The sequence below is a fragment of the Phyllostomus hastatus genome, unplaced genomic scaffold (genome assembly GCF_019186645.2).
Source record: "Phyllostomus hastatus isolate PE091 unplaced genomic scaffold, TTU_PhHast_1.1 phas_contig_80, whole genome shotgun sequence".
NCBI lineage: Eukaryota > Metazoa > Chordata > Mammalia > Chiroptera > Phyllostomidae > Phyllostomus > Phyllostomus hastatus.
Window position 1 is genome coordinate 27579094 of NW_025333960.1, and position 14569 is coordinate 27593662.

At 38.9% G+C, this 14569-nt stretch overlaps 1 protein-coding gene across 1 annotated transcript in view; it reads right to left on the minus strand.

The window, feature by feature from the left end:
* Nucleotides 1–14569, minus strand: part of KLHL14 (kelch like family member 14) — a 92511-nt gene that overhangs the window by 59566 nt on the left and 18376 nt on the right. The window contains exon 2 of the mRNA XM_045850464.1: nucleotides 5795–5916. Coding sequence (XP_045706420.1) covers nucleotides 5795–5916 — 122 coding nt within the window. The remainder of the gene's footprint in view (nucleotides 1–5794; nucleotides 5917–14569) is intronic.

The window sequence follows — 14569 nt, forward strand, 5'->3', positions numbered from 1 at the left end:
GATATATAGCAATGTGTAGCCATGTATCTCAAATTAGAATTGAGCTCATGGAAGGTAAAATTAGATGCTAACATATTTTAAAAATCCAAACACAATTCTCTTTTTCTTTTCTCCCAAGTTATGGAAACAATTCCTTCACAAACTAAAATAAAAAAAGTTTCAAGCTAAGAGAGAGCAACTACATGCTATTGTAAAAATATTTTTAGGTTACCGGGTTTTCACTAATACTGGAAACAAAAATTAGAGGGGCAATCCCTACTCTCAATTTTTAATTCTTGGACCTATCTTAACAATTCTTTGAAATAGTCCCATATAATATGATTCTTGGTTAACTCTCCAGCCCCACCACATACTTCCCAATCTCTGACTCTCCTATTGATGTACAATTTCACTTCAATTTCTGTAAGCTCCAATTCTCTCTTGCCTTTTGGCATTCTCAGTACCAGACTCTGTTTGTTACTAAAGTACTTTCTCATCTACCTCTTTGCCTTGATAATTTCTACCCACTTTTGTTTCAGTTTTACAGATGGTCACTTATAGGAAAGCTTCTCTAACCTCTCACATGTAGAACAAGGCCCACTTTATATATGTACTCCTATAATATGAACTTTCCCTATTTCCTTAGCACACTATATTACAATCAACTCTTTAGGTTCTTAAGAGGAGAGATGCTTTTATGCACATTCGGACACCCGGCACAGAGTGGGTGTTCAATAATGGCTTGCTACATGAAGGAATGAGGTCCATAAGTAAGTCTAAATTCTGCCCAGGCATTTTCAGAATCATTCTGGAAGTACCTCATTGTTTTCTGAGGTTCTTCTGCAATGAGAAATGCACTATTTATGGACTCTATGTACCTGCTTAGAAATGAAATTAAATGAAATAATTTGTGGGTTTTGGTTCTTGCTAATAAAGATAGTACGAACAAGGAAACCCACGGGTATAAAAACCTCATTTGAACTTACATTTTCTTTTCTTTTAAAGAAATAATAAGAAATGATTATTTGCTTTTGATTAACTTGGCTTTTCCCCTAACACATCCTCAAAGAAAAAAATGAACTGAAATCAAGAAACAGAAGGTCCAAGGGAAGGAGTCCAATGGAATGCATCAGTGTATCAGTATGCAGGCTTATTATTCTCCAAAAAAAGCAACAATTAAACCATTCTCCATCGCTCAGACATTAGATATGATCAAACCTACAATCTTTCAGAGCTGAAGTTCATGTCTTATATAAGATTTTCTTTCTCTGTATTATTCCTTCAAAACTTGTGGAAAGTATATTTTTAAATATTTTTTAAAAAGGTATGAAGAGTGTACCAGCCTCTGATCTTTGTGACTCTCCTAAAACAATCCAAGACCCCCAGCTCCAGAATCCTTCCTAAATGGAGGTGATCGAGTTAACTATCCTCCATGACCAGAGGGCACAACCCAGGAAACCTCTGCACAATGGCTTCTTTTATTTTCTATGACTTAAAAATACAAGTCCGCAAATCCTTGCACTATGAAGTAGAAGACAGAGTTGCAAAGCACAGGGAAGGAAGAGGGAAAAAGAGGCATTCCCCCGACCTCTAACAAAGGGAACTTACAGTGGCCAAAAGCCTTTCTAACTTAGTTCTTCCAATTTTCATTCATATATTATCAGTGGGAAGTCATCATTGGCATGTGGGAGGATAAAGATGTATGTTGGAAGCCTTTCACTGTCGTTCCTCACAGAAAGCAGTAAGAAACACCTAATAAGTAGTCATTATCCGAAAATGTAGGACAGAAGATGTCAGGCCCTGGGAACAGAGGGTCAGTTCTGTACCCACCAGTACTTGGTCAGTGGGTTCTGCAACTAGAAATGACAACTCCTCAGTGCTGTCTTAGGGAGGTATGTCCGAGTCTTCCCACACTTGGACTTCAGAAGAACTTTGATATGTAGGAAATATGCAACAAAAAGGACACAGAAGCCAGGGAAATTTTGTTTGATCTCTGCATTAGGAATGTAGGGCCTGCAATGTGCAGGAGGCATGTTTTTTGCGTTGGCCATTTTAGTATTCATGTCTCCTGTACTGCTTTCTAATAAGTTAAGAATGAAACGGGAGACTGCATGCAGGAGTGAGAAATGCAACAAAAGCAGTACTGTAAAACAAAAATGAATGAAAGTGCATTTTAACTTCCCTTTTATTATTAACAGTCAAGAGAACAACAATGCCAATTTTATTGTTATTACTTAACATTTCACACTTACAAAAGGGCTTTATAGTCATTTTTACATGTAATTTTTCAATATTTTTTTCTGAAAGAGACTGGGGAGTTCTGTCACTATTCTTAAGATTAATTTTATAATGTTATAGTAAGTGATTTTTCCAAAGAGGAGGACAAAAATGCAGTCTGTGCCAGCGTGTTACCAAAAGAGTCTTTTTGGTGAGAATAATTGTTCCTTTTGTTGTTTGGGTAGATCAAACCACTGGTTGGCTGACTGTTGAATTTTGCTTTCTATTTTGCATTTTGCTTTCTATTTTGAATTTTGCTTGTAGTTACATGGAACTACATGTTCATTTATCTCCACTTCAGTCAATTTATTATCATTTAAATGTTTATTACTGTAGTGTTTCTAAAGAATACATATTTTATTTGTAGATATTTTAATATCTAATAGAATTATTCCCTTTTGATCTGTCTTATTTATTTATTTATTGTTTATTCTATTACAGTTGTCCCAGTTTTTCCCCCTTTGCCCCTCTCCCCCCATTTTTCTAAAATATAAGTAACACAATAGGATAAGATCTAAGAAAAATTGTGAGTGACCTTCCTTTTAATTCTATAATGTGTGTGGAGAGTATGGCTTCTGCAGGGGAGTGTTTGTGTTCCTGCCTCTTTTTAAAAGGAGCGTGTCTGTGTGACAAGCTGTGAAATACTTGCTCAGGCCAAGTAGGCAAAGGATTCTGAGATTCACAGACTCCAGCTAACATCAGGTTTTTGGGTTTTGCTTGTTAGCCTATTTGTTAGTCTGTATGGAGATGGCCATTCAGTAAATAAGCAGACCCCAGACCAGGAGCTGCCTCCTGGCATGGGTTGTCATCCTCACCTCCCTGCCAATTAGCTCAGCAGCTGTTCTGGGTCAAAAGAACAGCAGCTGGAAGCTCTGCAATCCCTAATGTGGCGTTGCATTTGGGGAGAATTTGGATATTTTCTTATTCCAGTGAGAAACATTTTTTTATTATGATTAGATGGTCCAAATAATGTGGAAATCTTACATTATTTAGTCAATGTACCGAAATAGCATGCTTTAACCTAAAAATTCAGACCAGCCATAGAAATCACCCCAATAAACCATGTGTACTTCTCCAGCAAACCTGGAAACTGTGCCTGCATTCAGGGTCATGGAGTAGTTCAGTGGGTAGTAAACTCTATTTTTTAAAGTACAAGTCTCCATGAAATAAAGAGCATGAGTAGCGTAGACATTTATTTCAAAACTCTGATTCTGCTTGAATATAAAAAAAAGTTCAAGACCTTTAAATATGTTCACATTATACGAAATTTTCTGTACATTATGTGTTTATTTCTTTCCATTTCAAATGTAGTGAATGGAGTCAACAGACACTCATTTACCTCAACTTCTTGGTAGACTATTACATCCAACGTATAAAAACAATGGAAAATAGACTCCTTGCTCTAGAGCAGGGGGTCCAAGTATCGTGTCTGCTGTGGTGTAATTTTTCTCCCCCGTTTGTGGAGCACGTCCATTGTTTGAAGCCTAAGGTGTAAAGAAAGGTCTGTGCAGCCCTTGCACTGCTATTGGTAGTGGTGTTACAATGACAGTGACAGTACCTACAATTTATTAAGTTCATACTAGGTGCTAGATGATTTATAAACACAATTTTGTTTTTATAATACTCAGATTGTGATGAATCAGTAAAGTACCCATGACTCAGGACTTGTGTGACTTGCTTAAGGTCATAGACATGGGTTTGAATCCAGATGTGACTGATTCAAGTTCATGCTTGTTTACTACATCTCTCTAAGCAAAAAGTTCTATCAAGTATTGTAAAGCATTTGAGTAGAGTGACCATATGTGCCAGTCTATAACTGTTGTCCCAGTGTAATTAACAGGTCCCCATGTCATACTCTAAAGTGTCCCAGTTTGTGCAATAAGCTGGATGATTACCCCATCTCAGAACATGGGTCAAAATGAATATAAGACTTTTCTTAAGTATCGTTCATACTACTGTAATTAATCTTTTTGCCTTTAATGAAGGGCTTCAAACAAATAGCACATTGGGCCTGGCCTCACGAATTTGGAAAAACAGACAGATTTCTAAATGAACATCATTTATTGCTTGGGTCTACTGTTATCTGGTCCCTTAGCCTCTCTTTCTCTACCTCTCTTTGGAAATCTTTCATCCTTCCTCTCTCCTTCTCCCTGTGTTCATGTTTCATTGTATATAGGCTTTTTCTACTACTGATCAAGTGTTAAAAAATGAATTCTTTAGTTTTACTTTAGCTTTTGCTTCTGATGAATCTTTACAACACAGCTTGGTCATGCATTCAGATATTTAAGTCACTCTTTTTGTCAAAAAGAGATTAAAATGATTTTAAGGCATCTCTCAGGTATTTTCCTTTTTTTGTTCTCCTTAATCTCGCTGCTACTACTTCACCACTGGTTTACTACAGCCGTAGCAGACAGGTGTCCAGGGAGCTTTCTCATGGCAGTTTCTGGACAATGCTATGGCAGGTTTAGTGGGGGTGAGCCAGCCCCAAAAAGTATTATTTCAAGCACCACCTTGTATGTCTTTGCTCCTCTTCTGCTCTTATGGGCAAACTGTTGTCATGTTTCTACTATTTCAAAGGGCTTTCAGTACAAGGAAAGGAAATGATTTTTAAAAAATTGATAAAATATATAACTACTTAAAAGACACATGCAATAAGAAAGCCTAACTTTCCCTTTTGTCAGTTTTAAGTGTAAGGCTTTGATTTATGGATCAAAATTGCTCATTTATTATTTTATTTATACAGCTCTGGGCAATTTTGACAGTTAGAATTTAGTTTTATTGACCAGGGCAGCCACTGTGCCCACGAGGGGCTGGTGCACACAGCCCACTGCACTCAGGAAACGATGAGTTTTGATTCCATGACTGAATCAGATTGGGAATCATAACCAATATAACAATAAGTTCCAAATCTCAGTGCCCAAGGCGAGAGGTTTGCTGTAAAACACAATCACCCTTTAAGGAGGGAGGGAGGAAGATCTCGGGTGGAAGTTTGCAAGCACAATTTAGTGCAGCTGGGGATGGGCCACAGCTCTATCTGTCCATCCAAACCGTGGAGCAGTAGAGGGAGTGTTTCTCTGAAAACCAAGCTCCCAAGACTAAAAATGAATGAGCAACATGTCTAAAAAGCAAAAGGAATGTTAGTTACTGAGCCAATAAACTGAACAACCAGTTTGATGTAAAAATTTACCAATGCCATTAGCCAACCTCTCACTTCTCGATGAACAAAAAAATAACTAAAGATTTTCTTTTGTAATATCTCGGTCACCCCCCCACCCCTGCTCCACCTCATCACACACAGCACACAAACTCCCGGTGATTTTAGGCCAGTTTTAATTTAGGCCTATTCCACGACCAGCTTGACCACCTTTGCAATGTTGATCTAATCTCTGACTCTAAATCCCTGATGCCATCTGAACAGACCTCCGCAGAGTCACAGATCAATAAAGTGTCTAATTTGATTGGCTATGTTTTCAAATAACTCAGGGCAGCTCTAACGTGCAATAAACAGGTAGGCAAATAAACAAAGGCAGGCACTCACTTGTGAGTATTTTCCACGTCTTCTTTTCATCGTCGTAGTACTGAACCAAATTGCTGGGAAGGCGGTCTGGCCCAGGAGGCAGTCCTCCGACCAATAACAGCATTTTCTTGTTAGAACGAATTCTTCACCCAAAACAAAAGAGCAGATGAATAACCATATTACTGTAGAGCCTTTTCTGTGGCATTGAAATCATAACCATCAAAAGAATGTTCCTTGCTTGCAGATTTCTATATCATTTTTTCCTGTTTCTTCTCCCATTCATGTCTCAACAAATTTTTTTCTGAACCAAGCAGAAAAATGATCAGAAGAGTGGCATATCCCCATACTCATGGAATAATAAGCTCCCTTTATGCAATTTGTTAGAGGTTCATTCTAGAACGACCTTTTTCTTATATTATCCCTTTAAATCATCACTCTTTACAGCTGAGTACACATGAAATGCTCTGGAGTTGTACTAAGGTTAAGCATTAAAGTTGCATGTCAAAAATCGTATTAGTCAAAATCATTATTATAAGCCATTCTCCACTCAAAGAACCTTGAAAAAATTAAGGTTATGCAGAGAGTTTGTGAGCCAACTCTTTAATCAGCCAGGGAACTTCAAATACAAGTTTGGTGCAATTAGTAGCCCAGGGCTAACTGGGGTGGGTTAACCAGTATGATCAGGACCTTTTGTTTGCTTAACTTAGCTGGGACTTCTGCCTTCATCCCCTTCGCGGCTCCCCCTCCCCTCTCCACCCCTGCCTACCACCCCATCCCCGGGCACCACGGGCGACCCAGCAGCACCGATTGGTAAAAATGAGACTGCGAGGTTGTTTTGAGCCTCCCCAGAGTGGAGCCCTGCCAATGCTTGCCACCGATCCAGCGGCATGAACCTGCTCAACTGTGCAAAGTCACTCTAATTCCCTCCCTCTGTTTTTCTACCTTCTCCCCCAGGGGGCAACCACTGAAAGGAGTGACTACCCACCCATCAAGAACTGGCAATTCACTGCTATTAACCGTGACTGTGATTCCCAGTCTGCCTGGCAGTTCCTGAGAACAGGCCTGCACCATCTCATATGCAGTAAAAGCTATAGGATGCACCCTGGCCGGCAGACTCGGCCTGATGGATGTACATCCTCAGGAACAGCAATGGATTGAGCACACTTGTGATTGGAGCAGGGAGGGGAGGCCCAGACCCCTACAAGGGGCCTGCTGATTTAACTGTCTCTTTACATGTAATTGAACTTTTCATTTACTTGAAAGGCTGAAGGTGGTGGTGAAAGAAACAGAACAAGCATGATTGAAGGAAAAAGTCAATAAATACAAAAGGGTTCCTCTTAAATATGATCACAACCTACAGTGTGGCTCTGAGTCTATTATTACGTATTCAGCTGTATTCAGCCGTCGTTCAGATTCAAGGACGCTTGGCAAAGTATGCCCTTGTGGAGAAGCACTGTTTGTTGGTTAAGAACCTAACGTTGGGCGAATTAACTTAATACAGTTAACAGCATTTCCATGTGAAGGAAGGGAACGAGAGAATTCCTTTAATGAAACTCTGGTACCATTGACTGCATTGTGTATGCCTCAGTAGGAAAAATGCCTTCTGAAGAAACTCCAGATAGGGACTCATTGATAGGAAGAACCACACTTACAGAAGAATGCCTAATGTGGTATCAGCATGCAATGTTAATTTTGCCACAAACAAAAAACTCAACTTCTCTGCATTTAAAGTACTTTGAATTTGTACCCTTGCAGACCAGTAGCTGGGAAATAAGAACAGAATTCAATAGCAAAGAGCTCCATATGTTGAGGCTTTCAGTGATTGGGGTGGTTTGTTGAGAGGGGTTAAGGAAACTCAGGGCGGGAAGGACCTCTTTTTTATGTTGAAGAGATACATATAAAATTGATGTGTCATGCAATCTAAATGCATGCTTACAGAACTAATATACGATTATTTTTTAATACTATAGTGTTAGCCCAGATAATCAATCACTCTGTGAGTATAAGAGAAATCAAGATGAGAAAAAAATGTTTTTAGGTTGCTGTCAGTTACCTCCTGTAGACAGACTGTTCAACTGGAAGTCACGATTCTGTGGCTGTCGTGACATGACACATTGATGTGCTGCCAGAATGCAGATATGGGCAGAGCGACCAATATCTGCTGGTTAGACAGAGAGGAGAGGGCTCATTCCAGTGCGGGTGTCGCTAAAGCAATATAATGAAATCTTTACCACTTAAATACATATACTGTTTTTAAAATGCACTATAGGAGTGACAAAGGGACATAACTGCATGACTCAAATATGTCTGTAAGGTTGTTTTATTAATTGATAAAGGCAGCTTCCCTGGACCAATCACTGGTGATTTTCAACATTGACCTAAATGGACCATCTCTGCAGATGAAGAGAAAATCTAGAATCTCTGTCTGCTCTGCCCAAAGAGCCAGTCATTACCATCTGTCCCCTAAGAACTGGACTGAGACTATCAACATGTAAGCCACAGAACAGCTGGCAAATGGTGACTTCTACCCTGCCAACAATGACATGATTCAAAGGATTAGCTAGCATCGCAGCAATGGAAGCTCTCCACAAACTGAGATAAATCTCTGCACCATCCAGGCCTCGTCAGGGATTGTGGTGAGGAATTACACGGAAGTAAGGAAACCCCAACTACCCTTATTGGCTGTGTGTTGTCTGAGAAGGAGCACTGCTTCAAGTTCATTATGTATGGGCCTTCTTAGTGAGGGAAGACACATTCTAATCATTTTGCATGTTTTATGTCATTATTCTTTCAATTTGTTATAGTATTTCATTTAGAGTATTTTTGGTTCTACAGCTTGCTACACAATTTCCCAACCCAGTATTGACGCTATTTAACTCTCAATGAAGTTTAAAACTCTACTGTGTGAAGGTGAATCACATAGAAACCAAAAATAGGATAATACATGTGAGAAGTAGCATAGTACAGAAGAAAGAACACGTAAAATAACAAAATGCATTAGAGTGTTTTTCTCACCATTTCCTCTGTTGACTCTCGACAAAGCCCTATGTGGTAGGTGTAATAGCTCCGCCCGACAGACTGGGAGATGGTTCCTACCGTCGAACAAGTGGCAGAAAATGTTCGGACACAGGCCTTCTGTTTTATCAGGCTAGGGTCTTTTTTGAATACAAATTTAATCTTTAATATTTCTTTTGCTATAACTTCTAATTTAGACCCAGATGTACTGGATTCTAGGGTTAATTACTATGAAGTGAAAAGGAAAGTTCTGTGTAAGCTCTAAGGTAAATTATTATTATTCAGTCTTTAGATATTGACAGTATAAAGAGGGCTTTATTTCAACACACCAAATCTCATTAAATAACTAAAAAAAGAAAAGTAATATTTTTCACAGAAATTCTTGCTGAGTTTACGGATATAAATGCAAGCTAATTAAATGGACTTCACTACCTAATTGTTATCTTATGATTTTGTTCTTGGAACATTATTACTTTAATTTATTGTCTACCTTTTCAGCCTTGTTATGAGAAAGTATATATTTGGACATTACATAAAACTATGAACCTTTCTGGATCTGTAAAGGGACCTAATAAAGATTACTTTACATTTCTTAAGAACAAAACAAGTGAGAAAAACCATTACACATTTTACTTCGATATAAATGCAATGTCAACTATTCAGCTACTCCTAGAAAGTAATAGTGTGAAAAATTCTTGTAGAAAAGCTTCTATTCCTTTTACAATGTGCAATTATAACAGTGACAATTACAATAATGACAGGTAATAATGATATGTATTGGATATTGAGAACTCTGACTATTATCCTATTGTTAGGTATATGCGAACTTCAATTTGAAAACACCATGAAAAAAGAGACCTTGTGAACTAGGAAAATAAAATTAGGAGAATTAACCTGCTAAAGTGGATTTCAATGATTCTTTTCTAAATAATTCCAGCCGAGCCTTACAGGTTTAATTTTAGATTAGGCAAAATCTACGAACATGCCTCTATTGCATAATTAGAGTTCCTTTGTATAGCAACATGCCTTACTTTTCAAAAGCTCTTCACATAGGGAAACAATTTAGCCAAAATTTGCATGTTGTCTTCGGATATGTTAATATTTTAAAAATACTTCTTTTTACTTATCATCTTAGCACCTCCTTGACTAAAGTGATGCATTTACAAGGTGAGGAATTAGAGAAATTGAAACGAAGCTGAGTATGTCATGATTAAAAATAGTATTTGGATGCCTTTGATTTGAGTTCCTAGATTCCTGCACAGAAAAACATGAGGTTAAAAAGGAGATGGGATCTGAAGGTTTCCTTTGTTCCATCTCAGTAATTGCCCAACATTTGCCATGTGTCACATTTGTGTGTGTGTGTGCACGTGTGTGTGTGTGTGCCCATGCGCATAGGTACTTTGGTTCCCGGGATGAATGATTGAAGGATGACCTAAAACCTCCTGGTGTAAACAAATTTTTCATCATACTGGTTTCCTAAGGTACGGTAAAGTCTCATTTATTTTTATTTCAGTGATTTGGAACTTTAATACATGGGAAACAGGCCAGATAAAGTTTTTCTTTCCATGATGCATAAAGTTATCATTAGATGGAAAGAAAAGTTTTTGTCCTGGCTGGTATGTATGGCTCAGTGGATTGAATGCTGTCCTAAAAACCCAAAGGCCACCGGTTCGATTCTTGGTCTAGGGCACATGCCTGGGTTGTGGGCCAGGTCCCCAACTGGGGGACGTGTGGGAGGCAACCACACATTGATATTTCTCTTCCTCTCTTTGTCTCTCCCCTCTCCTCTCTAAAACAAACAAACAAATTAAAAAGAAAAGTTTTAACCTATTTAAGAAATCAGGTAGCCTGCTGGCAGTTTAGACCTACCAATGTACATTTAGACTAAATTTACTTTACAAATTATAGTTAATTCTTGTTTATTTCTTAAGGAAAATATTCTGTAATTTTCTAAGCATCACTGAATCAGAGAGCTAGAAGAGAACTTTGACGTAATCTAGTTCAGTGATTTCTAAGTTTGGCAAGTCAACGGGATCACTGAGAGGATTACAAAATTTAGATTCTTGACATAGCTTCTCTAACTTCCTAGAGATAGTGACTCAGTGGGATGGGGCCTTAAAAAACAATAGCTGCACAGTCTTCCAGCAGATTCTAACACACAGCCAGGCTAGAGGCCACTGACTTGGTCTGGTTTTCTATATAATGTAGAAATCCCTTTAATAGTTTTTTCATAAGTAATTATTATTGTCAGTTAAAAAGTTATAATGAGATGGGTCTTAATTTTGCAAACCCACTCTGTTGTAGAAAGTTGTTGGACAGCTGAGTTAGATAGATTTTTTTTCTCCTAATGCTGAGCTGAAAATCCACCCAAGACTCTGGAGAGAAAGAGCAAGTTCTCATCTTTGTGTCACAGCAGCTCTTCAAATACTGGGAGGTGGTTGCCACACACCTTCTCTTTCCCATGTTGAAAATCCCCACTTCTTTCTGAAAAACTTTTTGTTTCCCTTAACATATTGTCCATTTCCTTTGAGTATCTCCATACTATCATTGTCCCTTCTAAAAATGTGAAGGTCAGATTGCCACAATATAGAAAATGTAGTAGGTGGTATGACATACACTATTTTTCAAGGTTTTCTAAAATCACACTAGTCTTTTAGCAGCCACGGCCCGGTGCTGGGTTCCTATTAGCTTCCAGTTCACCACCAATAGAGATTTATTTTAAAAAAGCCAAGTATTTTCAAGCCAGGTTTTTCCTATCCTCTATTTCTTGTAGTTAAACATTTCTAACACCAAATGAATGACTATTTTTAATGTTTTTAAAATATTCTCTACCAGTTTAGGCACTTTGTTTTGATTCATTTATTCTTTAATAATTACTGAGTTCCTACTATGTTTCAGGTCCTGTTCTAAGCACCAGAGGTGTTGGTGGGAAGGAGAGGAATACATTCCTTGTTCCTCGTGGCACTTACTCCCATCCTAGTGGGGAAATCAATAGACAACGCCACGGTTCTTGAAGGAGGACAACCTGCTGGTTAAGGGTGTGGGCCTCAGCCACTTTGAGACACCTGGCTTCAGCTTTTCCAAACTGAGTGACCTTGGGGCAGCCTCTTTGTTCTTTTTAACCTTATTTAAAAGGTAGGGAAAATAACAGGCCTGAGGTAGCTTTTTTTTAAATTTTCAGGATTAAAAGAAATAATATGTGTAAAGCATTCAAAACAGTGCTAAATAAATACCACTGTCTTCCTCATCCTTATTGCCATCATCATCAATATTAGCTACACCTTTGTGTAATTTGCAGGTGTGACAAGCAAGTGGCCTATGTCCCCACGTAAGTTTTATTACTTAAATATAATAGAGTTGCATTTCTACTATTCAACTATTTTAATTATCCTGACTCTTTCTCTCTGAAATGATACTAAATCATTGAGGTTTTTACTCTATCATTCTCCATACACGTCTTTAGGGTTGCACATATTTTCCACATGCAACCCCATATCCCAGATCTGATAAAGATCTGATAAAATTGTTATGGAGCTCTACAACCCCACCTCGTATGGAAAGCCAAAACCCATTCCCATTTCTGTGAATCCCCAGGGTTTGCAACGTCCTGGCTTTTCCAGGAAGATCCAAAAGAATAAATGAAACATTTATTCTTTTGAAACATAAAGGTTTGATGAAAAAACTAAGTAGTTTTAAAGTGGCAAAGTAAACTGGGGAGAATAAACATTATCCAATCCTTCAAAGGCTGAGTTCATTTGAAGAGTTATCCAGACCTGGATTTAAATTCTCTTTCTACCATTTCATTTGTTTGTATCCCCGGGCTGGTATTCAACCTCTTAAAGCCTCAGTTAACTCATCTGTAAAGTGGGAATGTTTTGAGGGCTAAGTGTAATGAGAAGATAAATCTTTGCTACTTGTAAACAAAGCCGGCTTCTTCAACAAATAAAAGCCACTTTGTGCTGTTGATGCCTTTCTGCATAATGAGAGGAGATAAAAATTAATGCTCCCAATATAATCCAGTAAGGAGAGGCTGGGGAAAATTGGAATGTTATGACTCTTTCCTGTGACTTTCCAATTTCAGTGGACTTGACTAAACCTATGATGGCTCAGTATTTTATACAAGCAGTGAGCAATGGGCAATTTCACATCTGGTGGGACAGCGGTGATGCAGAGTGGTGTTGATGCGTCAGGAAAAGCCAGGAAGGTGCAGACCCCGGGGATTCACAGAAATGGGAATGGGTTTTGGCTTTCCATAGGAGGTGGGGTTGTAGGGCCCCGTAACAATTTTATCAGATCTTTATCAGATCTGGGATACAGGTTGCACATGGGAAATATTTACGGAGTTACCACAGTAACCAACTGAAAAATGATCATTATAAACCTTACAAATCACTTGGTTGAAAATCAGTCCATGAAATTTTGGCATATTTTATTTTTTTTTGGTGCTTAGAATCCTTGCAGATACCATAGGTCACACCATTTTTACATAGCCAAAATACAGGGTGGGGTAAAAGTAGGTTTACAGTTGTTTGTGTGGAAAATAATACAATAATTAATAAATAATAATACAAGAGCAAACTCTGTGTGTTGTGTACTCACAACTGTAAACCTACTTTTGCCCCACCCTGTATTTACTGAATAAACATGCTTCAGAAAAACATAAAACGATTAGGCTTCCTACAGTGGCACTGGTCCAGATCTCATTCATAAATTCAATTTATTCCTTCTCTTGGCTGCCCTCTCTCTGGCAAGGAAGTCATCGAAACCTGTGATACCCCAGTCACCAAGTTTTATGGTAATCTTGACTCTTCTCCCTTTTTTTTTTTTTTTTGCTATATTTAATGTTTACTAAGTGCCATGAATTCTAGAGCTGTGGTGTGGCTCTAATCTGTCTCTTCATCCCAACCACACTCCCACTAGCCCAGTTCAGCTGGGCTGGCTCTCTCCGAGCTGTCGTTGTGGCGCTGCCTTTGCCATCTGAACTCCTGCTCCGGTCTAATGGACCCAACCTACTTTGTCTGGCGAATTTCAGCAAAACTGGACATTCATGACCAGCTCCAATCCCCTTTTCCAAAACTACTGAAAAATTCCCTATATCCTACCACCTATAAAATACAAGTTTCAACCTCCCTTCTCTCTCTGCTTCTGCCTATGTCTCTCTCTCTTTCTCTCACAGGTACATGACTTGCTTGGGGGTCTTTTCAGGGATCAGAGTTCCTGAGGGAGGGGCTGAAAAAATGTGAAAGAGGAACTTCACATGGAAACTGCTTAGACCACAGGGGAAAGTAAGCAGAGGAGACCCTGAGTGGTTGGCCAGGAGGAGACGTGGAAGAGTGGGCAGCCTTCCCTAGACTTCCAGCTAGAATGGCCCCCGAAGTCCCCAGAGGAGAGCCGCTACCCTTTTCTTAAAATTTTCCAGAGAAGAAAACTCCCTTGAGAATTTGTTCCAGCTGATTTGCTGTTGTATTTAGGTTTCTTTATCATAGTTGTTCTTGGTAATTACACAGCAGCTTTCATGGGAAGAGCCTTTAAATAGACCTGATAATGCCTCTCGGAGGTAGGTAAACACGAAGTATCATTATCCCCATTTAACAGATGAAAGGATAGAGGGAAAAGGTCCTGGGCACCTTTTCCAGCTCACCAGGATGGGTTTCATTTCCTCTGTTTTACAGAGGAAGCATCTCCAGGGCTTTTCCACACAGCCCTCCCGCGATGCTCAGGCGTGGCTGGAGACGCCTTCGTTCCTGTCTCCTGACATTTCTCCCACCTGGAGTCTGGCTG